The 26,030-nt window shown below is 42.1% G+C and overlaps 1 protein-coding gene across 1 annotated transcript in view; it reads left to right on the top strand.

Annotated features, from left to right (window-relative positions):
* The window catches only part of nxph2a (neurexophilin 2a), a 102,836-nt gene extending 90,831 nt beyond the window's left edge, over positions 1-12,005 (top strand). The window contains exon 3 of the mRNA XM_080198287.1: positions 10,615-12,005. Within this exon, the coding sequence (XP_080054413.1) occupies positions 10,615-11,364 (750 nt within the window). The 3' untranslated portion in view covers positions 11,365-12,005. The remainder of the gene's footprint in view (positions 1-10,614) is intronic.
* Positions 12,006-26,030: the final 14,025 nt, after the last annotated feature.

Genomic DNA, 26,030 nt, shown 5'->3' with positions numbered 1-26,030 from the left:
CTATAGAACCATAGGACAGGACTTTGCGGCTACGCTTGTCCCAAGAATGGAAAATCCCGCCCGAGGTCAACAGACTTTGCATGGTTCTGTCTCACCATTGCAATTCCCATGGTGGACAGGATGGGAAAATTCCACCATGTTGGTGGGGTTTCCAATGTGGCCGGTGCTGCAAAAACTTCACACAATACAAGACTCACAAGCCAGTTTCTCAGTTTGAAGGCATTATTTAACCAGCAGCTGTTGGGAGAAATCGTCAAAGGGTCAGAGCAGCTTTGAGATAGAGCAACTAGACCTCTCCAAATAAATCTGACAGATACAATTCAAAACCGTTCAATTTTTTTATTTTTCCTATTAATTACTTCCACCTTTCATTAGCTTTATATCAATCATCATTAATATACATAAATCAACAATAACACCTGTCATACACTTTAGCCAATGGCATCTTACCCTCTGGCATAATGGCATTTTATTAGTCCATAGAATCCGGAAACTAACTCTTGTCTTGGCTGACCCCACCTCCCTTGTTGCCTGGTAACCTTAGACACTAGCCCAAAGTTCAGATGAATGTTCCCATGAGATCCCCTATAGGTCATTGCCAAACCAGATTAACACATGGCTCCATGCATACGCATGCATCCATCTTATCTGGACAGTCAATAAACCTTATTCATGAAATATGATTAAGCGTTCTAAATATTCTCTCCATCAGAAACTCTACTGGTAAATCTTGCACATCCTCAAGGTCTTAACATTCCCTTAGAATATGGCTTTTCTGTAATGTCCATAATGCTTCGCAGCAAACTGCTTTTGGGTAAAGTGAACAATATTCCTAAAAAAATGTATTAATACATTCAAAATATCAGCATATGTCTTTTAAAATCATAATCACTTGTTTAAATCTCTTACTGCATCTCATATATGTGTAAACTGCATTCTTGTTAGTTCATGAGCCCTTTTAAAAAGTAATTTAACTTAATGCTGGTAGTTCTGTCAGTGCCTTACTGTCTAATGGTTTAAAAAACTTTACTGACCTCTTAGGATTCTTCCCTTTTTTTCATTCATTTGTGGGACATGGGCATTGCAGGCTGGCCAACATATATTGCCCACCTCTGGTTACCCTTGTTCAAAGAACAATTGAGAGTCAACCACATTACTGTGGCTCTGGAGGCACATGTAGGCCAGACCAGGTAAGGATGGCAGACTTCTTTCCCTAAAGGACATTAGTGAATCAGATGGGTTTTTCTGACAATCAATAACAGTTTCATAGTCATTAGTAGGTTCTTAATTCTAGATGTTTTCTTTATTGAATTCAAATTCTACCATCCGCCATGGTGGGACTTGAACTCGGATCCCCAGAACATTAGCTAAATTGCTGGATTAATAGCTTAGCAATAATACCATTTGGTCATCGTCTCCCTTTGCAAAACCTTAGAATCCCTACAGCGTAGAAGGAAGCCATTCAGCCCATCAAATTTGCAGTGACTCTCGGAAGAGCATCTTACCCAGGGTGTATTCTGCACAACTTCTATATCTATGATAAAATCCTTCAATCTATGAGCCATAGGAAAGAACCAGCATCTAATTGCCAACAAAGTTCAAGTTCAGCTAATCTTGATGAGCGATTGAGTGTGATTAACTGGAGAAAACCTTTATCTGGTAAAGGCAGAAAGAAACGCAAGCCCCAATATTCCCTTTTTTTACTGACAGTGTTGTTCCCTGATTTTAATTAAATGGGTTGTGCTGCAGAGGAGAAACTGCTGAATAACCTGAAACAACAAAGTCAATGGAAGTATTATTAGTCCATCTAACAACCATGCCTGCTGCTGCAATAGATAATACTTGACAAGATTTAAATTTGTTTTAGTTTTGACAAATACATTGCGGCACTATCCTACTAAATTGTGTGAGCTTTAGCCAAGGCAACTGCCAAAGCACCAAAGTGATTGATAACTTACGAATTGTATCCTGTGTGTAGAATTTCCATTTAATCTGTTGAGGTATAATAAACATTCTAGAATCTTTTCTGCTGCATAGAAACATACAAAAAAGGTGCAACAGTAGGCCCTTTAGCCCTTCGAATCTGCACCACCATTCAATATCTCATTCCCACTTTCTCTCCATACCCCTGCATCCCTTTAACCGCAAGGGCCACATCCAGCTCCCATATCTAACAAACTGGCCCCAACTGTTTTCTGTTGTAAAGAATTCCAGAGATTCACAACTCCCTGAGTGAAGAAGTTCTTCCGCATCTCAGTCCTGAATGGCTTACCATTATTCTTAGATTGTGACCCCTAGTTCTGGATTTCCCCAAAGTTGGGAATATTCTTCCCGCATCTAGCCTGTCCAGCTGCATCAGGATTTTATTTGTTTCTATGCGATCCTCTTTCATACTTATAAACTACAGCAAGTACAAGCCCTGTCGATCCTGCCTCTCTTCATACGTCAGTCCTGCCATTCTGGGAACCAGTCCGGAGAACTTTTGCTGGACTCCCTCAATAGAAAGAATGTCCTTCCTCAGACTTGAAGACCAAAACTGCGCACAATACTCAAGGTGTGGCCTCACCAGGGCTCTGTATAATTGCAGCCAACTATCCCTACTCCTATACTCAAATCCTCTTGCTAGGAAGGCCAGCATGCTATTAGCTTTCCTCACTGCCTCCTCCAGGAGTGACATGTACGTTCATGCCATCCCCCAGCGATAACACCCAGGTCATGTTGCACTTCCCATTTTCCTAAACTGCCATCATTCAGATAATAAACCTTTTTCCTGTTTGAGAGGACAAACAGCCGATTTAAAGTCAAAACCAATGATTTTCTAAGTCATCCTAAAAATCACGCTGACTTTCCATTAGTGTGGTGGAATGGAGAGCACTCATCATTAGTGAACGGACACAATTATTGCATTTCCTTTGTCCTTCATCCAAACTATTCTACATTTATAAGCAACTTTTTTTTTGCTTGATGATATTTTAATAATGATGATAATGGTTTATGAAGCATCACAAATAATTAGCTGCTCGGACTCTCACGTCTAAATCAGCAGCTTTGTGGGTTCAAGTCCCACTCCAGAAATTATCTATACGCTGACACTTCAGAAATGAAAGGAGAAAAAAAGAAAAACTCATATTTATGTTTTCACCTTTCAAAGCCTGTGAACATCCCAAAACCTTTTACAGCCCAATGACAGCAACCTAACAAATGGACCTTTCTGAATGCCCATTTTATATCTGTGTTTGAGTTGCCCAATCTGCACCAGGCCCAAATCCCACCCCTCTCTACTTCCAGCCACATGCCACAGCTTGTCCAATTGGTCAGTAATTCAACCATGACAGCCACATCACAAAAACATATTGTCCCACCCTTATTGTGGAATATTTCCCTGCAGGACATGATGAAACATCACCTAAAGCAGCGGGAGCAAACCAAATGTGGACTGCCAGGGTTGCAGTGGCAGGCAATGGCCTAGTGGTAATATTGCTAGTCTATTAATCCAGAAAACTCAGCTAATGTTCTGGGAACCTGAGTTCAAATCCCGCACGGCAGAGTGTGGAATTTCAAGTCAGTAAAAAATGTATCCGGAATTAATGATCTACCGATGACCATGAAACTATTGTCAATTGTCGGAAAAACCCATCTGATTCACTAATATCCTTTAGGGGAGGAAATCTGCTGTCCTTACCTGGTCAGGCCTACATAAGATTCCAGAACCCTAGCAACTGCCCTCTGGATGGGCAATAATTGCTGGCCAGCCAGCAATGTCCATGTCCCACGAATGAATTAAAAAAAAAGAATGCTGGAGTACCTGGAAGAAACCCATTCAGACATGGGGAGAACATCCAAAGCCCACACAGATGGCCCCCCAAAGCTGGAATTGTCACAGTGAGGCATCAGTGCAAACCAACAGTGCCACCCAACTTATGCGAGCCTCTCACAGTTTTGTAGCGAACGTTCAGGTGTGCAGAATCTCAAGCGTACTTAGTGTTGACTGCAATGTTTCTGGCTCAGTGAATTTCAGTGGGACAAAAAGGTGTTGAAAAGTTTAGAAAGAAGGATAAAGGGGTCCTAGAACTTTACAGTGCAGAAAGAGGCCCTTCGAGTCTGCACCGAACACAATCCCACCCAGACCCTACCCCCATATCCCTACATATTATACCCACTAATCCCTCTAACCTACGCATCCCTGGATACTAAGGGGCAATTTCTTAGCATGGCCAATCAACCTAACCCACACATCTTTGGATTGTGGGAGGAAACTGGAGGAAACCCACACAGACACAAGGATAATGTGCAAACTCCACACAGACAGTGACCCGAGCCAGGGAATTGAACTCTGGACCCTGGAGCTGTGAAGTAGCAGTGCTAGCCACTGTGCCACCCAAAGTTACTCAAATCTGATAGATAAACCAGCAGACTCTAATGTACTTTACACCCTAAGTCCCTGAGAGTAGCTAGAGGAAGAAAAATAAATGTTCCAACAACAGTCTCTCAAAATTCTGTGGAAAAGAAAATGGTTCCAGAGGATTGAAGGCTAGTTATAAATTTGACACTTTTCTTTGCGAAAAAAAGATACAGGGATTATGCCAGGAAATAATGTGACAGTTAGCCTTATTGCAGCTGTTATAGTTTATAATAGTACAGCTTTGGCTGACAGGAGTTAATCGGGGCCAGGCAGCTTGGACTTCTGAAGGGAAAATCATACTTGACTAATTTTGTAGAATATTTTGTGAAAAGCAGCAGAGGATAGAAATTCAATGGATGTGACTTGCATAGATTTGGGGGGGGCAGTGGTGGGGGAAAATCAAGCATTTGATATGTGGTCATGCTAGGAAGCCTATTGCAAAGATAATGGTACAAGCAGTTAAGAAGACCTTGGCCAAATGCATCGAGAAAGGGTTGGAGGTCAGAAAGCCATGACTGCCAGTAAAAAAATAATGATGCGTGGTATTCCACAGGGATCTGTCCTGACGCACTACTATTTATGTACATATGTTATCTAGTAACCAGGACCAAGGGAGGTATATCAAAATTTGCTGAAACATAAAATTGGGAGGAATAGCAGATTGTACCGAGTACCATCAAAAACATCAGAAAAATCTAAGGAGGCAACCAGAGGGCATAAATAAGTTAGCTGGACAGGGGTGTGCCAGATGCTGTTCAGGATGGAGAAAGGTGCAATAATTTTAGAAGTAAAATAACAAAAGCAAGTAAACCTTAAATGGTGAGATTTTAAAGAGAATGGCACAGTGGAGGGATATTAATGTGTAGATACACAGGTCACTAAGGTGGCAATACAAGCAGATGCAACATAAAAAATGTAAATGGGAGCTTTGGTTTTCTTAGAAGCAAGGAGGCAATGCCGAACCTGTGGAAGACTTTGCATACAATTTTTAACATCCCATTATAAGAGGGATATAAATGAAATGGAAAAATCACAACATGTATTCAATCGGGGTTACAGTGCCCTGAGATAGTTTACAGCTACCCGGGACCACAGTTCAACATATCATCTGAAAATGGACACTTCCAGCATTGCGGTTGCATTGTAATGTCAGCCTGGGCACCGTGGTCAAACTGTGGCGCAGGATCTGAACCCAGAGGTGACTCAGAGGTGAATGTGCGACCAACTGAGTCAAGCTGAGGCTGTGGCATGATGCAAAATTCTGAGTACTTTTGTGCTGAAAGCTCATTCCTACTAGGAACTGATTAGAGATTGCTGAAACCTATTTCACATGGAGCGGTTACAATCAACAGAGAGAGAGAGACTTTCATCCCATCAGCGTGAGCTGAATTCAAAGTCAGATCATCGAAAAGAAGACACCTTCTTTTGCCACTTATCCTTTATTCTGCACTGCTTCAGCACTATAGACACACTGCTGCAATGTAACTGAATAACACTCAGCCTGCTCCCGACATTTTAATGATTGTCTTTGACGTTTTATAAAAGCAATCTGTGGCGCTTAATGGCTTCACGGTCTTATTCCATACGCTCTATATTATTCTGGGAGAGTTGCAGCCTCTCAGTATGACGCACCGTGATGTTCACTTGAAGACATTAATCTTTGTGGCTTATATTTATTCACGTCACCTGGGTTGTTTTTATGTACACCATTGCCTTCGAAGTTTTTTCTTGTTCCTCCTCAATTTCCTCTTTCTTTTGATGAGGCTATATTTATTTGCTTGTGTACAAAGAGGAGGAAAGTCTTTGCTGCATTAACCTTGGATCGCTGAAACTTATTGGAAAGCTTGTTTGGTCTGGATTTCTGACAACCAATCCTATGCTGCTTTGCATCAGCTTGTGTGAGCCTTACTCAACTGCACTGTGAAATCTCTTGCACCAAATGGGTTGCTTGAGCCTTTCCTCTAATTTCTCCTGCACCATTGACTTTTCAATCATCTGATATTTCTTCCTGCATGATTGTGCGAACTGCCGCAAATTTAGATTCCCTACCTAGAAGATAGGTGAGGAAATTAGGATCTGTTCCTCCCCCACTCTTCCCTCCCAGAGAGTGCTTTGCTTTCCACAACAAAACACAAAATCTCAGCAGGTTTGATAGCAACTGTAGGGAGAGAATAGAGCCAATGTTACGAGCCTTTATCAGAGCTCTCTCCCCACAGACGCTGTCAGACCTGTGGAGATTTTCCAGCATTTCCTGTTTCTGTTTCTGATTCCAGCATCCGCAGTATTTTGCTTTTTATCTTGGTGCTTTTTAAAATTCATTTGTGAGGCATAAGCGTCGCTGGCTGGCCAGCACTGATTGTCTGTCTCTAGTTGCCCTTGAATTGAGTGGCTTGCCAGGCCATTTCAGAGTCAACAACCATTGCTGTGGCTCTGGAGTCACATGATGAGATTAGATTCAAGATGGCGCCAGACCGCGGTGACTTCTTGCAAGCTGTGCCCAGGATGCCCTATAATTCTGCCTTTTCCTCTCGTTCTATGCTTCTAAAACTGCATTTTAACTCTCTTAAAATCTCTAACAATGCACTATTACAATCTCTTATCTTTCTCTACATCCTAGCTGTGACTGTAACATTACATTCTGCATCCTCTCCTTTCCTTCTCTATGGTATGCTTTTTCTGTATAGCATGCAAGAAACAATACTTTTCACGGCATATTAATACATGTGACAATAATAAATCAAATCAAATCAAATGTAGGCCAGACCAGGTAAGTACGGCAGATTTCTCTCTCTAAAGGACATTAGTGAACCAGGGGGGTTTTCCAAACAATTGACAACGGTTTCATGGTCATCATTAGATTCTTAGTTCCAGGTATTTTTTATCGAATTCAAATTTCACATCCTTCTGTGACAGGATTGGAACCTCAATCCCCAGAATGTAAGCTGAGTTTCTGGATTAATATTCTAGTGATAATACCAGTGGCCATCGCCTCCTGATCTTTACCCTCATGAGTACAGGCTGAATTTTCCCACTGGTGTCAGGACCCCGATGTCAGGATCAGTCAGGGGGAACAAAGCCCTCATTTACTGGCAGTGAGATTTGCTCAGTAATTTTTTCAAGAGACATCCTCCTAACTGGCTATTTCCAGGCCACAATGTGTTCATTTGGCAGCTGATTCCTGATGCTCTGAACTCAGCCAGCAGGCCGGCAACTCAGCAGCACCACCAGCAGAGGTGGGTGCTGCTGAGCCAGGTAGGAGATCTCAAGCCCCGGAGAAGTAAGTTAACTGTAAGGTTAGAGATGGCCCCAAGGACTGGAGGAGAACAGTCCTCCAGAGGGGTCCCTGGAACTGCGGTAACTGGCTTTCCTGCCATAGAGTTATAGAATCATACAGCGCAGGAGAGGCCCTTCAGCCCATCGAGTCCACACTGACAAATTAGAAACACCTGAACTCCCACCTAACCCCATTTGCCATTGCTAGGCCCATAGCCCTGAATGTTATGATGAGCAAAGCGCCCATCCAGATACTTTTAAAGGATGTGCCAGTATCCCCTTCTGTGGCCCATCTGACTCCGAGGGCTCCTCAGGCTGGCACGTGGAGGCTGCCTTCAGGAAGTCAGCAGCCTTTGCTGTGTGACGCCACCCCTGCCTCCCTCATTGACAAAATTCAAACAACCTCACCTAATGGCCCCTTGAATATATTTGATAAAGAATGTATTGTTACCACATTTTATAGAATCATAGAATCTCTACAATGCAGAAGAGGCCGTTTGGCCCATCGAGTCTGCACTCATCCTCTGAAAGAATGCCCTAACCCCATAAGTCTGCACATTAAACACAGCCAACCCATCTCACCTGCACATCTTGGCAATAAGGGACAATTTAACATGGCCAATCCACTTAACCTGTACATTTTTAGGATGTGTAGGATGCTTCATTTGCAAATTGGTTGCCCACCTTTGTGTAGCAAGCACCTTGGCCTACACCATACCTAACTGTTCCTCGGCAGCCAGGCAGCTCTGGGGAGTCTTCCCAACATGGTTCACCCTATTGGCCTAATTTACCTCCCCAAATGCCTCCCCCCACCGCCCCTCTGTCCAAGGGCCAGTGCCATGCTGTTTTACTGAAAATTGAAAGCTGAACATTATAGTTCATTTATTCATTTCTCAGTTGTTTAGTTTTTTAGAATCCCATTTTTACAGGATCTTTCCAGTGTTTTACAGTTGGAAATATTTACTTGCATCCAGCCATTTAGCTGATAGCTTTGTTTTTTCACTTACTATTTGTGGGTACCAATTTAGAGTCATGGAGGTCATAGAGTCATAGAGGTTTACAGCATGGAAACAGGCCCTTCGGCCCAACTTGTCCATGTCGCCCTTTCTTTTTTTACTTTACTTCATCAATCATTTAATGTAGCATCGCCAAGGCTTGAATTCTGCAGGGTAGAGTTTCCAATACTCTCCTGCCTTAAATCCAGTGGGAGATTGCCACAATTTCCAAGAAATGGTGGATGCATGAATCGGCTAGGTCTCCTTCATTTCTGGGAGTTTTCTCTTTGTCTTTTTTAGAGCCTTTTTCTCTGGAGCGTAGAAAGCTGAGGGATAATCTTATAGAGATCTATAAAATAATGAGGGGCATAGATCAGCTAGATAGTCAATATCTTTTCCCAAAGATAGGGGAGTCTAAAACTAGAGGGCATCGGTTTAAGGTGAGAGGCGAGAGATACAAAAGTATCCAGAGGGGCAACTTTTTCACACAGAGGGTGGTGAGTGTCTGGAACAAGTTGCCAGAGGTAGTATTAGAGGCAGGTACAATTTTGTCTTTTGAAAAGCATTTAGACAGTTACAAGGGTAAGATGATTTATTTGTATAGAGGGATATGAGCCAAATGCGAGCAACTGGGACTCGCTTAGGAGTTTAAAAAAAAGGCAGCATGAACAAGCTGGGCTGAAGGGCCTGTTTAAATGCTGTAAACCTCTATGGCTATGAGTGGAACATCTGACTATCTCTTACAATATAACAACTAGCCAGAGACTGGCATTCTTTTAGCTGTGAGTTTCTGATACCTTAGCTGGAAGGGAACCTGGCATAGTAGCAGAAATCAACTGTCACATTAAGGTGTCAGGCCCTTCACAAGGGCATATAGATATATCAGTTATGTTCAGGCCAGGTAAGCAAACTAGGCCTTATTTTATTGAAGGAAAATTGGACCTTGTAGGCTGAGTTGGGAATAGCCTCGGCAACTCTCCTTGAGGGACAAGAGGACAGCAGAGTTTAGGGTGGCAGGCCAACACCAAAAATGTGCTCATCTGGCCCATCCAGATGAGGCGCTCCAAGGACAAGCTGCAGCAGGGTATGTGCTAGTGGCATATGGATACAATCCTGATGATTATGACCACATTGCAATGCTGAAATATTCCATACCCAGATGATTTATTTGTTCTCATCATCTATTTTGGTTGTGGAAATATCCTTAACCTGTGAACACCACGTGGGTGGTGAATTAGCTTTGTTTTATTCATGAGTGATGCGATACCCACCTACACCCACTCACGGCTGCCCTATTATCAATCATAAAAGTTCAATCAATGGCTTTGTACATGCATCTTAGGACAACGATATTCATGGGGCACTATATTTATGAAGTAAATGGTTGTAATAGAAAGAAAAGTGATTAGTTCATTCGTATATGGAGACAATTTCTATTTTCCAGGATGTCATTGTGAAAACAATTATGCATGTCTCTTATGATACCAAAACCAGAAAAGAAAGTTGTTAGCTTTTCAGAATTGCAGCGTCCATTAAATAACCATTGCTTGTTCTCTGGAATCATTTTTATTTTCAATCAAATTAGTTATTGCTTTTGTGGGCTTTGAAAATATCACATTTATGTAATGCATTGGTGAATCATCAATTCTCAGCTCTCACACAAAATTAAATAGTTCATTTTTTTCTTACAGGGCAGGCTATTAAAAAGAATACACAGCAGTTTGTAGGAGACCTGTGCGACATCCCTCGCCTACACAATTTCTCCCATTGCATTAATAGGATGTCAGTTTCTTCCAAATGTTACAGGAACCCACAATAATAAGGTGATACTTGTTAAGAGCTGATGTATTGACTACAAAATACAAAAACAGCACCTGAAGGTCAGACTGGGAGAGTTAATTTGTGATTTGCTCTTTGCATTGACACTTTGTTTTTTAATTACAGATCGCCTCCCATGAGAATCATCTAGGAAGAACATTGGAACTACTGGAATTAAGGGACAAGGCAACAGGACAAACATTTGCAGATAATTTGGCTGGTGCACAAAGGGTAAATCCATTGCGGCTGTTTGTGAAGGAGATTCCAAAGTCGAAACAGGACACCACTGATTCTTCACGCATAAAAGCTTCAGATGACTTATGGGCATGGCTAAACAACCTAACAGACATTCAGGAATCTCACTCACGGACCAAACGCAGACCCATTGTCAAAACAGGAAAATTCAAGAAAATGTTTGGCTGGGGCGACTTCCATTCCAACATCAAAACTGTCAAGTTGAACCTTCTTATTACTGGGAAGATAGTTGACCATGGGAATGGAACTTTCAGCGTCTATTTCAGACACAATTCGACTGGTCTTGGGAATGTGTCCGTCAGCCTGGTTCCACCGTCCAAGGTTGTGGAGTTTGACTTCTCCCAGCAGTCGACGCTGGAGACCAAGGAGTCCAAAACATTCAACTGTCGAATCGAGTACGAGAAAACCGACAGAGCAAAGAAGACCGCACTATGTAATTATGATCCTTCAAAGATATGCTATCAGGAGCAAACCCAAAGTCATGTTTCCTGGTTATGTTCCAAACCATTCAAGGTTATATGCATATATATAGCTTTCTACAGTGTAGATTATAAACTTGTGCAGAAAGTTTGTCCTGATTACAACTATCATAGTGAAACCCCTTATTATTCATCTGGTTAACAGGATATCCATGGCTTATGTTATGTGAAGACTGCCATTCTGTATGTAACTTATTTATACATAGTCAATGTCATGGAATAATAATGATAGTAACTATTTAAGACAGGCACATCTGGTTTGGTACAGCTGTTACCCCAAAGGGAGCATCTGATGGTGTAAATGCATGATGAGCATTCGTAAAAATGAAGAGGTTGTTATATACAATCCTCATAGCAAGAACAAAATTAAAATAATATGCAGTTATAAAAATAATAAACTTTGTCTTTGAAACTTCAGCCTAAGGCTAAACTGCATATTTATCTTTCAACCACAGCTCCCAATACAAGAATGAACAATTTTCTAAATGTCAAATTTGCACATTAATTGAAGAATGCAGTCTTTATAGTTTCTCCCCCTCCCCCTCTGGGGGAAATAAAGGAAAGTGCAAGGTAGTTTCATCAACTAGCCAAAACATAATATAGTATTGTAAAAAAAAATGACTGAACATATTTTAATGTACAATATAGTGTGTTTTGTAAATGTAGTCCTGTAAAATTGTTTCTTTATAAAAGGCTGTCTGTGTCAATGAAATATCAAAATTGGGAATAAATTAGAGGACACAAGGAAAGCAATTTTAGTAAATACTCTGTTCTCCATTTGTTGTGCAATCCTTCAATAAAATGTCACATAGTTCCACTTCAAAATGTCTTAGTATTTAATGAGCATTTTAAAATGAAATGGGGTCCACAACAGCGACAGTGTACGAAGTCAAGGCAAACATATTTTTATAAACTTTAAACATAAGGGCAGGAGTTTCGAGCTACGCTCGCCCCAAAACTGGGAAGTCCCACCCCAGGTCAATGGGCCTTTGCATGGCTCACCCCTCCTTGCCTGATACGATTCCTGTGGTGGACAGGATGGGAAAATTCACCCTCTTATCTATATGAGACTCCTAAGCACAATCCAGGAATGTAAACACTTCAACTGCTCCAGGATCCCCAAGTTAAATATTGTCCGGTTATCCACTTCATTCTCCCACTGGCCATATGGTTCAGATGTTCACTGGTCAATGTTCATATGGGAACACTTGGGGGTAATTATACTACAACAGTTACAGGGGAAAACTCCTGAGGAAGTCTACTTTGATTAATCCCCCCTTAATTCCTTAGATATTGGATCATAACTTCAAGCTTCAGGGTGTCATATCTGCAGGGTGGAGGGGATACCTTAAAGATGCGCTGGACACCCACCCACCCGCCCTCCACACTGGAAGTTTCCAGATAAGGTTTGCATGGCCTATGGGTTCCAAACTTCCCCATGTGTTATTATTACCCCGAACGGAAAACCATCTGAAACTGTGATTTACGTCCCATTTGTTCCAACTAGACTACATCAATAATAACCCAGAAACGGAAAAATGAAGACCATTTCTAGCTTCTGGGTAAGTATTGTGCAGACACACAACACCACCCTCCACCACCTACCCCCTGCATTCCGCCCCACACACACACACACACACACGTACACACACAAAACTCCTTTCGATGGAAGATGCAAAATGCTTTAGATCTTATTTTCATCTCCAACTGTGTTTTGTGCCATCAACCCTCGATCACAATTCGTTCATCTCCAGAGGCTGTGGCCCAGGATTTCTCTTCAGTCCCTGAATGTAAGAGCCACACTAATCCAGAGGATTTATTACAAGTAGCTTGTGAAACGCATTCCCAGTCGACAAAGCTCTTTCACTGGAATGTGGATGAAGAAAATATTTTCAGGTATGTGTCACCATTTAAGCCATGATCTTGAATATCACTCGCTCACGCTACGTTATAGGGAAAGACATAAATTTGAGCATTTTACTCATGACACTGTGGGACCAGCATCATCCAGTCACCATTACAAAAAAACAACACAATAAAAGAAGCTGTGGCCAAATCTTGACATTTTTGGATGACATCAAATCCAAAGCACCCGCCCAGTTTATGGAATTGAAATGCTTTAGGGACTTTCTGAAGAAAAGAGGCTTTTCTCAACTTTATCCACTGTGTATGTTGGCCTCCATTCCTCACTCTGCTGAACTTGTGTACTTCCTTTCCTCGGTCTGCAGGGAAAACCGATGTGAAAACTTTTACGAGAGACTGAACACAATTAAAGAGAAAAAAAGTGAGAATGTGGAAGCAGGGATTATGGCAAGGAAGAAAAATATAATCTGCAGCAAGCCACAAGAAAGCTAGGAATTATGGTGTGAATTGGCATTGTTAGGAGGCAAAAATGACTTACTTGGCTATAATTTTACCGTCCCACCCGCCACAGGAAACAGAACGGTCAAGGGGTGGACCATGGAAAAGCCTGTTGACCTTGGTTGGGATTTCACAGTTTTGGAATGAGCGAGGCTGTATAATCCCACCCATTGTCTTGAATATTTAGAATTATACATGTTTCCTAAAAGGTTAACTTCTAGCATTTAAAATCTACTGATACAATGTTACTGTGATTACATACAGCATGGTCCTGCAGATCATGACCAGTTGCTCACCTGGAAAAGTAGGATTGTCCTATGGGAAGAGATCAGAGAGACTGGGTCTATATGCTCCAGAGTTTAGAAGAATGGGAGCTTATCCCATTGAAACGTACAAATTCTCACTGGGTTCAACAGCATAGTTGCAAGAATGATGTTTCTCTTGTCTTGTCCCACAGGACACAGTCTAAAATAAGAGGTAGACCATTTTGAACTGAAATGACAAAGAGTTTATTTATTAGTCACAAGTAAGGCTTACATTCGCACTTCAATGAAGTTGCCACACTCCGGCACCTGTTTGGGTCAATGCACCCAACCAGCTAGTGGGAGGAATCCAGAACACCCGGAGGAAGCCCATGCAGACATGAGTAGAACATGCAAACTCCGCACAGACAGTGACCCAAGACGGGAATCAAACCCGGGTCCCAGGCACTGTGAGGCAGCAGTGTTAACCAATGTGCCACCATGTTGCCATCTTCACTCAGAGGGTGGTGAATCATTGGAATTCTCTACCCTAGAGGGCTATGGAGGCTTTGTCACTTAGTATGTTCAATACAGAGATTTATAAATGTAGAGATATTAAAGATATCAAGGGATATGAGGATAGTGAGAAAAATGGTGTTGAGGTAGAAGTTCATCCACGATGTAGCAAAGCAAGCCCGAGGGGCTGAATTGCCAACTCTTTCTCCTATGTTCCAATGTTCCTAATTGATTTTGGGAAGATTTTGGAAAATATTACAGTATTATTTATTGTTTAAGGAATGTATGACTGCTGAAAAATAATGACATAGGGCGCACCTTTAATATCCAACTTTGGAACAAAATGAAATATTTTAAATGCTTTTAGTTTTTAAGAATGCTGCAATTAGTAGTCCCATACTGCATTGAAAATGTGTTATAAAACATCTTCACAATCATTTGATTTCAATTAGATTTTTGGTAAAAAAAACTGCCTCGTTTAAAGGAGATCTACAAGCCAGAGTTTTTACACAGAGAGTAGTGGGTGCCCGGAACTCGTTGCTGGGGAAGGTAGTGGAAGCGGATACAGTAGTGACTTTTAAGGGGCATGTTGACAAACACATGAATAGGATGAGAAAAGAGGGGTATGATCCCCAGAAGGGTAGGGGGTTTTAGTTCAGTCGGGCAACACGGTCGGTGCAGGCTTGGAGGACAGAAGAGCCTGTTCCTGTGCCGTAATTTTCTTTGTTCTTTGTTCTTTGATTGCTACGTGGCCAAATTATAGGGTTTCGTAAAGATGTCCCCCTTGAATACATATGCTCATTGTGATGTTGGAAATACTATCATCGCTAATCATGAAAGAACAAGATGCATGTACATTTCTCTGACATTTTCACCATTATGGCATTAGCAGCTATGAGAATTCATTATTGGCCTAGGGCTACTCATAACCAGAGTGCCAAAATATAATACTGGCAAGCTCTGTGTTTTACAGAGGTTAGAAATTACAAAGGGGCTGTCTCACTCTTCAAAATTGCCCACCTATGTGTGCCCTAATCTCTAGAATTTCCTTCATGAACTCTTTTGCCCATCCATCTCTTTCTCCTCCTCTTATAGCTTTCCTTAAAAAGGTACTTCTGTGACCAGGTTTTAGTCACACATTCTACTATTTGATTCTATTTCAGCTTTTGTTTAATTACACCTCTATGAAATGTCTTGGGACCTTTAGCTGTGTGTCATAAATGCAGATTGTCCTAATTACGATATGCCAGTGAATTTCAGTAATAATTTTGGCAGTTTATTTCCCCACAAATTCCCATGATTGTCACCATTCTCTATGCTTGATAGAATATTGATGTCAACTGACTCTGTGGGGTAGATGTGTAACCCCTATGTAAAACAGAAAAAGAAAACCACAAAACATTTTAAAGGGTTCCATATAGCCAAACATGATCCATCAACACTCGGCTGGACCATGCTTTTGATAACCATATTCATTTAATAGATATCAGTGATCTCCACATAAAACAAAATGGTCCTCATCATGTAAACACATTTTGAGCCTTCATTACTTTAGCACATATACAACAACACTGTGGGTGTTGTTCACTACAAAATCTATCTGCTACAAACTAACATTTCCAAACACTGGCTGGAACTCTACCACATTGCCCGCCACAAAATTAGCACAGATGAGGGCCTGACAATGTAAATCTCTGTTGGCCTTGGGCAGAAATTTTTGGTCTTGCCTGAGCAAGGCCATAAAATCCCACCCACTTTGTTTTTGATGGTTATTTCCATTCGTTGGCTAACTCTCTCCCAAATAAAACATGCAGAATATCCTTTGAACTACCAATGCTGTTTGGCACCAGTCTTTTGGAATAGATTGGGAAAGGGTCTTCCCTAGAATTTGTTTATCTTTCACCTGATGCTAGGTTTTGCATCCACATTATTCTCTTTGAGTGCCGGGATAATCTTTAATCCTAGGAACCTCCACAATAATAACTTCAACGGAAGATAAAATTAGGATGGATCAGCATTATACCCAATCCCATCAGTTTCATGGCAAGAAGGGTAGCTTAAAATTGCTCTCTTTTTGTTTTATTTAGGCTCAGAGCCAGAAAAAAGCCAAAGGTTTTCCAACTCACTAGGTAGGAGGGGTCGGATTCTCCGTACTCCCATGACATGTTTTGTTAGAGTGATGGAGATGGCACGTCACTGGCCGGGAGCAGAGTCTTCTGGTCCTGTCACTGTCAGAGGGATTTGTACGCCCTGCTGGTAGAGAACACACAGGCCAAGGGTTCATCATTGACAGAAGCAGAAGATCGGCCAGAAGATACCGATCAAGGTGTTTTCTGATAACTAATTAATTAATTCTTATTTGTGCAGTTATACTCATGGATTTATGGAAAAATAAACACAACTTGTAAAAGAAAATGGAGAATGCTTTAAAACAAAATAGAGTCGAGAGGTCAGGTGATCCTTTTTCTTTTCTGCCAATACAGATGAAACTACATAAGGCTGGAAGCTAGCCTACTTGTCTCAACAGGACATTGCAATGCAAATGATCTTTTGGGATATTTCATTGAGAAGACGTTAAAATGCAGCTTGTCTTTCCTATGAATTAATGGCTACAGTTGTCCAAGCAAGTGCAGAAACTACTTCACAATGGGCTTGCAGACAGCTTAGCTTTGAAGTGGAATTCAACAGAATGGGAATAAGAATAAATCCATTCTATCGCAAGGAGATGCAAATGGATAAAACTCAAGCACTACTGTGTGTCAGTGCCCATGTTGTTTGACCCCATTTGAGTGGGCAATGGAGAAACAGAGACTACAGTCCCATAATAGAAACCAGGTTTTGATTAAAAAACATTTATAATGACACACTTTGAGTGAAGCCAAAGATAGACAGGGAGAGTGAGGAGACAAATTTAGACCAACAATGAAAGAACCCTGCCTGAGATCCATCAGTAGGCAGAGAATTGAGGCTAGTCCTTAACTAACCATTTGAAGAACAAAACAAATTCTCGTTATAGGGATTCCAACGCTCCTCGACTTGAGTGAAGCTAGAAATCTTATACTGCAAGTAATAAACTACTGAAAATCTGATATCAGAAATTTCCAACTCCCTTTTCTTCAGCGAACCAACAGAAAATCATAGGCCTGCAACATTTCAAGAATGCATCTTGAGAGAAGTAAGAGCGAGTGAGTATGTGTGCATATGCATGTGTGCATGTGTGTGTCTGTATGTTCAGGTGTATGTGTGTGTGTCTTAGTTTGTGCCTGTGTAAGTGTGTGTGCTAGCGTGTTTCTGAATACATTCTGGTGTAAAGAAATAAACATGTCTCCTTTTTAAATATCTGACAAGAATATTTGCCTTTTGTCTGTTCTTGAGAGTCCAGCACTCAAGGGGTAAAAAAAACACTTTAAAAACACATCTGCCTTTGCTCAGTTGAGAAGTGGAAAAGTTGGGGGGGAGTCTTACAGATGTCTATGAGGAGCTTCATTAAGAGTTTTTATTTAAACATTCAATAATGTGCTGTGCTTTAAACCACTTTTAAAGATAATTATCCTCTCCCTCCTGCACTCCAATGCCTTTTTGTGGAAAAATGGCCAAAAAAAATCATCAATCGTGACACTGGCTACCAGATAGCTTCTGGCAATGAGCAATTCACTGTTTCATACACGTGATCTGGTAATGTTTAGTTATCCTCGAATTAAAGCACACTGGTAATAAGACAGAAGAAATGTATCAGCTCTGACACGGGATAATTTAAGTGGCAGGCATCCCTGGAAGTCATATCTGCAGATTCGGGATTATCAAGTGTGCTGAGTTAACATCGCACCACGGGGCTCGAGCTACCTGTTCTATTGACATTTCATTTCAAACCTCTAATGGAAAAGACCCAGGCTTAGGAGAATAAAGGGCAAAGGGATCAGAAGATGGTTCTGAGGAACCTTAGAGCAAAAAAAAAGCCAGCCCTCAAATTTTATTATCACGAATGCTAGCTGCAAAACAGAAGATGTATTGTCATCCAGCATGAAATTCGTTGCATTAATGAGCGTGAAATTTAAATTATCCACCCTGAAGGAAGATTAAAAAAAACTCTGAAAAATAAAGACGTAATAATTAAAAATAGACGTATACCATTGGAAGCTTTTTAATTGAATTTGAGGTTTTAATCTGGAGCAAAAGGTGTAATTACAATTTACATTGTTAACCCTTTCTTATAACCCAGTTCAATTCCCAAAGGTCAGAGTACAGGAAAATGAAAGGAATTTGAGAAGTAATTCAGAATAGAACTGTAGCACTTGGGAAGACATTTTCTGTCAGCAAACATAATGAGACTCAGGTCTACTGTTAAAATATTTACGCGCTGACTGATCAGAAGCCATGATGGGGATCGTGAAACCATTGTCGATTGTCGGAAAAAGCCATCTCATTCACTAATGTCCTTTAAGGAAGGAAATCTGCTGCCCTTACCCAGTCTGGCCTACATGTGATTCCAAAGTCACAATAATGTAGTTGATGCTCAACTGCCCTCCAAGGGTAACTAGGAATGGGCAATAAATGCTAGTCAGCCAGCGACGTCCGTGCCCCAAAAATGAATAAACAAAAACAACACTTTTCATAGCCGTACTTCCATATTGCCCAACCTTGTCTTAATCAGGCTATCACCCCCAATCTCATCTCGCACTACATTCCTGGTCAAACTTCGGACTTTTGTTGAGTTGGCTGCATGAGTCCTGCAGCACAGTGCTGTCCAGGTAGACACTGATGTGTAGGGTACCAAAGGAAAGAAAACCTCACTAAATATTTTTAAGAAGCGGGTTGATGGGTTTTTGATAAGAGAGGGGATTAAGGGTTATGGGGAGAGGGCGGGAAAGTGGAACTGAGCCACAACAGATCAGCCATGATCTTGTTGAATGGCGGGGCAGGCTCGAAGGGCTAGATGGCCTACTCCTGCTCCTATTTCTTATGTTCTTATGTTCTTATGTTCCCCAACCCAGGCATTGTACTGATCTGACTTGGTGACACAGGAGGATGTGTGCAGTACTATCTATGAAGTCCAGCTTGGCATGGAGATGGAGGGCAGGAACTAGTCTGCCCTGGCAGTGTGGTGAACAGCACGTTAGGAGCAGTGCATCTCTATGGTGGAAACCTCTGTAGCACTCACCTCAGAGTATCTGGGAACTGAGGACTGTCGTTGAAAGGTGTGATGGAATGCAGATGAGCAATTTTTCAATGGCCATTCATGAGATGCAAATGAATGCAAATGGTGTTCACACCACTAGCCAGCAGATAGACTGACCCACCATTAACCTGCCATTGAAAGGATTCTGGTATTATAGAGTGAATTCTAGACCCTCGCCCCCAAACGCCCTGTCATGCTATGAGACAAATTGATATAGGCCTGACCTTTACTCACACATGAAGGGGGAGTCAGTGTGCTGGCAGCAGACTGAAAGAAGTCTGATATAAGCAAAAGCTGAAGAGCATCCGAACTTTCCTTACTGCAAGTCGTCATCACCCTCCGGCATTAACAAGCTAAGCAGGCCCAGGCTCCGCACCCTGAGGAAGTGGTTTTTATGCAGATCTCCTCGCATTGTCAGAGAGGGCGTCACAAAGCTCTTGGGGGAGCTGGGTTTTGTAGAGCTGTTGGACAACATAATGTTCCTCGAGTGCAAAGCGGGAAGCAATGGAAGCATTGCTGGTTCTTCTACCCAAGAGTCACTCTTGTCCAGCCTCCATCCTCCAGCTCCACTCCCTTCACTCCCTCCTCAACTTCCTCCCCATCAGAGCAGACTTTCTGTCCCTCCTGGTCTTCACCATTGTGATGCTAAGTTATGTGGGGCACAGCAGACCACCATGATGCAGGGGACCCTCTGGCAACTGTACTGCAGGGCCCCACCGAACCTGTCAAGGCAGTGGAAGCACCTCTTAAGCAGCCCAAAGCACCACTCAGTTGCAGACTGGGTGACACTGTGAGGATCATTGTAATAGGCCGCTGCTTTCATTCCAGGTCCCTGCACTGAAGTATTCAACCAAGAACTTCCTGGATATCCCTTGTATATGAGCCATCATTGCAGCCTGTGGTGACCAAGGATTTGAGATTCCCTAAGGATGAAACTATTATGCATGTTCTCTGGAAAATGTGCACGCATGTGCATGAACCTCATCTGGTGGTCTCACACCAATTGTACACTAAGGAAGTGGAACTTCTTCCTGTTAATATACAGGACTCCCTGATGTCACAGGGCACTTAGAGCCACCTGTGTGCCATCAATGGCCCTCTGTACCTGTGGCAGGCAAGCAATGGAGATGACTCCCACAGCCATCTCATCCTGATGGGCCTGGTCCATGTCAAAATTAATGTAAGCTGATGCTCTAGTATAAAGGGCACCTGTCATCTCACGGATTCATTTGTGGGCAGATGACTGTGAGATGCCAACAGGTCACACATTGACCCCTGGAATGATCCCATGGCATAGAAGTTGAGGGCTGCTGTGATCGTCAGGGCCACAGCAAGTGGGTGCCCTCTTCTACATTGCACCGTTGGAAAGAATGTTGCATAGTTGCTACACTGTCTCCCTGATGAGGCAGAGTCTTCTATGGGTCAAGTTATGGACACCCGGGTCCTGTGAACCCTCCGTCTCCTCCTCCACCTTTAGCCCCCTGTTCAGCCTGGCCTGTGGCCACCTGGTCTGTGGTGTTGTGTTGTCCCTGGGCACAAGCCTCTCATAGCTGCAGAAGCCAGTACTCCTCCACCGTAGTTATAAGCAAGATTGCCAGCTCCATCCTGAGATATCTCTGTAATCTGCGAGGGATGGGAGATGGAGAAAGAAGGAGAGAAAGAGAGACAGTCAGCTTAGGATCCCAGTGATCACCTTCAGGCCCTCCTCCCAAGACCCTTTGTCTTCCCCATCCTGGTAGCAGCCACCTGAGCTCATTCACATGTCTGGAGTCATTCCAAGCTCATTGTGTGACTGGGCCTAGTCAAGCCTGGGCCCTTCATGTCACCTGTAGCCTCCCATCTGGTTGACCCCTCTCTTAAAAGTTTGAGAGTTCTGACAGGCCGTTTCTCATGTGCAGGGTCAACTGGATGCCATTGGAAACGTTGGGGGCTAAAGATCCATTATGGCAGGTGCTGGGGTCTGACAGTTATACTCCCACATTTCGTCTTGATCCCATGCACCCAACTGATAATCCTTCACCCATATCCTTGACTTTGGGGGTGTGGCCAGCTGACATTGTTAAGGCTTATTCCTGAGACTCATGCTTGTCAAACTAATTGACCATCATGAATTGTTAGAGGGGACAATTACTCTTGGAATCGGAGATAAGCAAGGCTAAAAGGCCTCTTACTCAGGCTATATCATCCCAAAGTCTCATTGTTGTCGTGCCTTTAAACAGAAGCCTCCTGGGTGGCCAGTCCATGATTTCTAAATGCTTGCCCCGCACCCTTTCCTCACCCGTCTCCAGGCTGCTCACCATCCTGCCCTCTCTTTCGGGATCTATACTGCTAGCCCCTTAATCCGGCCTCCTTCTGTCTCATCGCGCCCTTCCCCTTGGCCCATGTCATGAGCCCCACAGATGCCCCATGCCACTAAAAGCTGAGTAACTCTTTTCTTATTTCTATTTCCTTACAACACAGCATGCAGACTAACACATGCCACCGCCCCACCCCCCCAATTACCCCCTCTTCCCACCCAACTCACATAAACCACCCCATTAGATCAAATGATCCTTACCCACAATATTTTGTCTGGTCTCTCTACAGAGGTTGCCCGACCTGATGAAAGATTGTGTCATTTTCTCTTCTTGTTTCACATTTCCAGCATTTGCAATATTTTGATTTTTGTTCACAATCTTAAACCCAGGAAAAATGAATGGGATTTCAACATTCCAACACTGTCCAGCAAGAATGGGAACACACATTCACAATCCAACAAAGATGAAAAAAACTTTATCGTATCAACCTCAATATTGATTTATTTATGTTTCTATTAACACATGGCCAGTTTAATGTGTTCTGTTCTATGAAAATATGATGTCAAATGACCCATTAAAGAAAAAAAATGATTTTTATTAAAAGACTGATGGGTGGATAAAGCTCCCACTGCACATATAGAAAGTCATTTACCACCACATGCACTGTTCACTCTGCATTTACTACCACCAGATTGCATTTTATTATATGTATCCATTCAGCCTCAAAACATAATTCCATACTTCATTTTCTGCTCCTTTGATCTATTTAGAAAAAAATTAATTGCCTTTAAACATTCCATTTCATTTGACATGGTGTTTTCAAGAAGATCAAGCATCAAGAAAAAGGCTTGCAAAAGGCTGACAAGATATTTGCATTCATTGATAATGCAAAAATGAACAATTGCAGTGGACTTTTTCAGAAGCAATAAGAGTTGAACCCCAATCCTCAATGTTAGATATCATTGTTCCTTCTTAAATTCATATTTCTAATCCATATCTCTCCTGTGTATGTAACTCATTCTTCTTGACTACAGGCATAAAAAAAACCCACCATGCAACAGGGCTTTGGATCTGTGTTAAACGTGAACACACTAAGTAACAACCCACTTTAAGAGATTAGTAAATTCTGCTACCTCATGTCTACTTTGAGCGCAATCTGTCCCTTGATGTAGAATTTGGTAAACGGAAATGCAGCTTATAACACCTGCCAGGGCAACACAGTGGCACAGTGGTCAGCACTGCTGCCCCACAGCGCCAGGGACCTGGGTTTGATTCTGGCCTAGGATGACCGTCAGTGTGGGTTTCCTCCAGGTTCTTCAGAAGTATTCCACCTGCTCCCACAGATATCATTCTAGAAATCAGATCAATGGTGTCAATCTTCTGCCAAAATGAAATTGCACAACAATAGTCATTCCTTAGTTTACCTAAATAACACTGCAAATGTAGTTCCATTAATTGAAAACAAATCTACCTGTTGTGGAGTAATTACATATACATGGAATTCTATAACCTTGCTTTCAGTATTTGAAAGTAGGTGGGTGAGTATCCAAGTGCCAATATTTCCCATAACCTGGCAACACCTGGGAACAAGTCTATACTGTTGTTTAGCCTCCACTCAAACCTCCTTCCATTTTTCCTCATCTAAATTTATCATTGTAACCCTACGTTCCCTCCTCCCTCATCTGTTTGACCAGCTTCCCTTTAAATGTATCCGTACTATTTACTCCAACCACTGCTGGTGGTTATGGGTTCCACGTTCTCATCACGCTTTAGCTAAAGCAGTTTATATAGAATTCCCTCTTAATTTCTTGGTGACTATCTTATATTGATGGCCTTTTGGTGGGCAGCATGGTGGCACAGTGGTTAGCACTGCTGCCTCATAGCATCAGGGACACAGTTTTGATTCCTGGCTTAGGTCACTTAGGAGAGTCTGCATGTTCTCCCTGAGTCTGCATAGATTTCTCCGGGTGCTCCAGTTTGCTCCAACAGTCTGAAAGACGTGCTGGTTAGGTGCATTGGCCATGCTAAGTTCTCCCTCAGTGTACCCGAACAGGTGCTGGAGTGTGGCGACAAGGGGATTTTCACAGTAACTTCAGTGCAGTGTTATTAATATAAGCCGACTTGTGACAATAATAAATAAATTTTAACTTTTGTTATACTCTTCCCCAAAACAGAAAATATTCTTCCGCATCCACTTTTGTTATCCAAACCTGTGATAATTTTAAACACATCAAACAGCTCTTTGCCTGGTTTGTCCCAACTGCCTAGTTTAAATTTAGTAGCAGAAGCCGTATAAGATGATGAATGGAATGGATAGGATAGAGGTGGAGAGACTCTTCCCACTCAAAAAAGACCCTAGGACTAGGGGGCACAGCCTCAAGATAAAGGGGGGGCATTTTAGAACGGAGTTGAGGAGGAACTTCTTCACTCAAAGGGTGGTGAATCTCTGGAATTCTCTACCCGTTGAAGTGGTGGAGGCTGCCTCGCTAAATATTTTCAAGAAGCGGGTTGATGGGTTTTTGATAAGAGAGGGGATTAAGGGTTATGGGGAGAGGGCCGGAAGGTGGAACTGAGCCACGACAGATCAGCCATGATCTTATTGAATGGCGGGGCAGGCTCGAAGGGCCAGATGGCCTACTCCTGCTCCTATTTCTTATGTTCTTATGTTCTTATTAAGCCACAATCTGACATAAACATGCTCTCAGGAATAACTATTTCCTGTTCCAGAGGCAGTAGTCTTGATCATTTCCATATAAGCTCTGGGCGACAGTTTGAATGGTAGTAATATTTCAATATCATTATTCATTTCCCAGTAATATTGGGTATTACTTACTCATACATTGGGAGAAAGTATCTACAATCAATCCAATGGCTCATGTCAACCTCAAAGACTTACACTTAGTCAATTTGTAGGTAGTCTGTAATACGTGATAAAGGATCTTGAATGTCAAGCACAGTAGCCATGATCAACAAATAACTGCTGCATCCTTAGGGCTAGTCATTAGTGAAGCATGATCTAAAAGGCTGTCTGAAAACAGGCTCCTGATTCACTTGCAGGACAGAGATATCCTGCTCTGAGATAGAAGCAACTTCTCCTCAATCATTCACACTCTTCTGTCCAGTGTGCATTCAGAGATTCTAATAAGCAAGCCTGTCGATGCTAATCAATCATAGCTAATAACAGAGAAATGGGAAACTCAGTCAAAGTTGACTCATCAAGTTCACTTGCTTGAAGAATCAGGTGCTATGCTGTTAGAGACTTCAGTCCACCATGGGGATTCTGAGGAAAGCAATCCATTTAAAAATAAGTCACAGGATTTGGTCACCTGCATTATAAGAGAAAGGCTAATTTGAAGATTACGACCCGCATTTTGTAGTTGTAATGACAACAAAACCATCATTAAAACTCTGAATTTAAAAGTGGAAATGCACAAAGAATTGCTGTTCCTCCACAGAGTGCTCTGTTAATGTTCCCATAGACAGAAATCTTCTGAAATCATTCAGTTGTGACCTTTCACTTTTACACTTCCAGTATTGTCGTAACTGAGTTCATAATGCTGGAATAATTACATAATTACTCTTGCTCAATCTCTATGAGCTTGAAAATTTAATATTATATTTGTAGAATATCAGATTTTGCCATTATTATAAAACAACATGCAATTTTAAAACAATACATTTTAAGGCTCATGTTTCAGTAATTATCTTAATCCCATGTATAAATCCTAATTTCTAGACTTAAAATCCCTACAGTACACAATCCCACTCAGGCCCTACACCCATATTCCTATGTATTTACCCACTAATCCCTCTAACCTATACATCTCAGGACACTAAGGGCAATTTTTAGCATGGCTATTCAACCTAACCTGCACATTTTTGGACTGTGGGAGGAGACCGGAGCACCAGGAGGAAACCCACACAGACACAAGGAGAATGTGCAAACTCCACACAGACAGTGAATTGAGCTGGGAATCGAACCCAGGGTCCTGGAGCTGTGAAGCAGCAGTGCTAACCACTGTGCTACCATGCCGCCCTATTCCACTGTCTACAAAATTGTTTAAAAATTTTACTTCAGCCCATCAGGCTTTGCATGCAAAGCATAATCTTCCACCATTTTTATCTACTCCAGTGTGATGCCACCACCAAACACTTCTTCCTTTTACTCCCTCTGTCAGCATTCCGCAGGGACCAGTTTCCTCGAACAGTGTGTGTT

The sequence above is a fragment of the Carcharhinus amblyrhynchos genome, chromosome 11 (assembly GCF_965287045.1).
Source record: "Carcharhinus amblyrhynchos chromosome 11, sCarAmb.v2.hapA, whole genome shotgun sequence".
In the NCBI taxonomy this organism is placed as follows: Eukaryota; Metazoa; Chordata; class Chondrichthyes; order Carcharhiniformes; family Carcharhinidae; genus Carcharhinus; species Carcharhinus amblyrhynchos.
The sequence above is the reverse complement of the archived record's forward strand: the minus strand, read 5'-3'. Positions and strand labels throughout refer to the sequence as shown.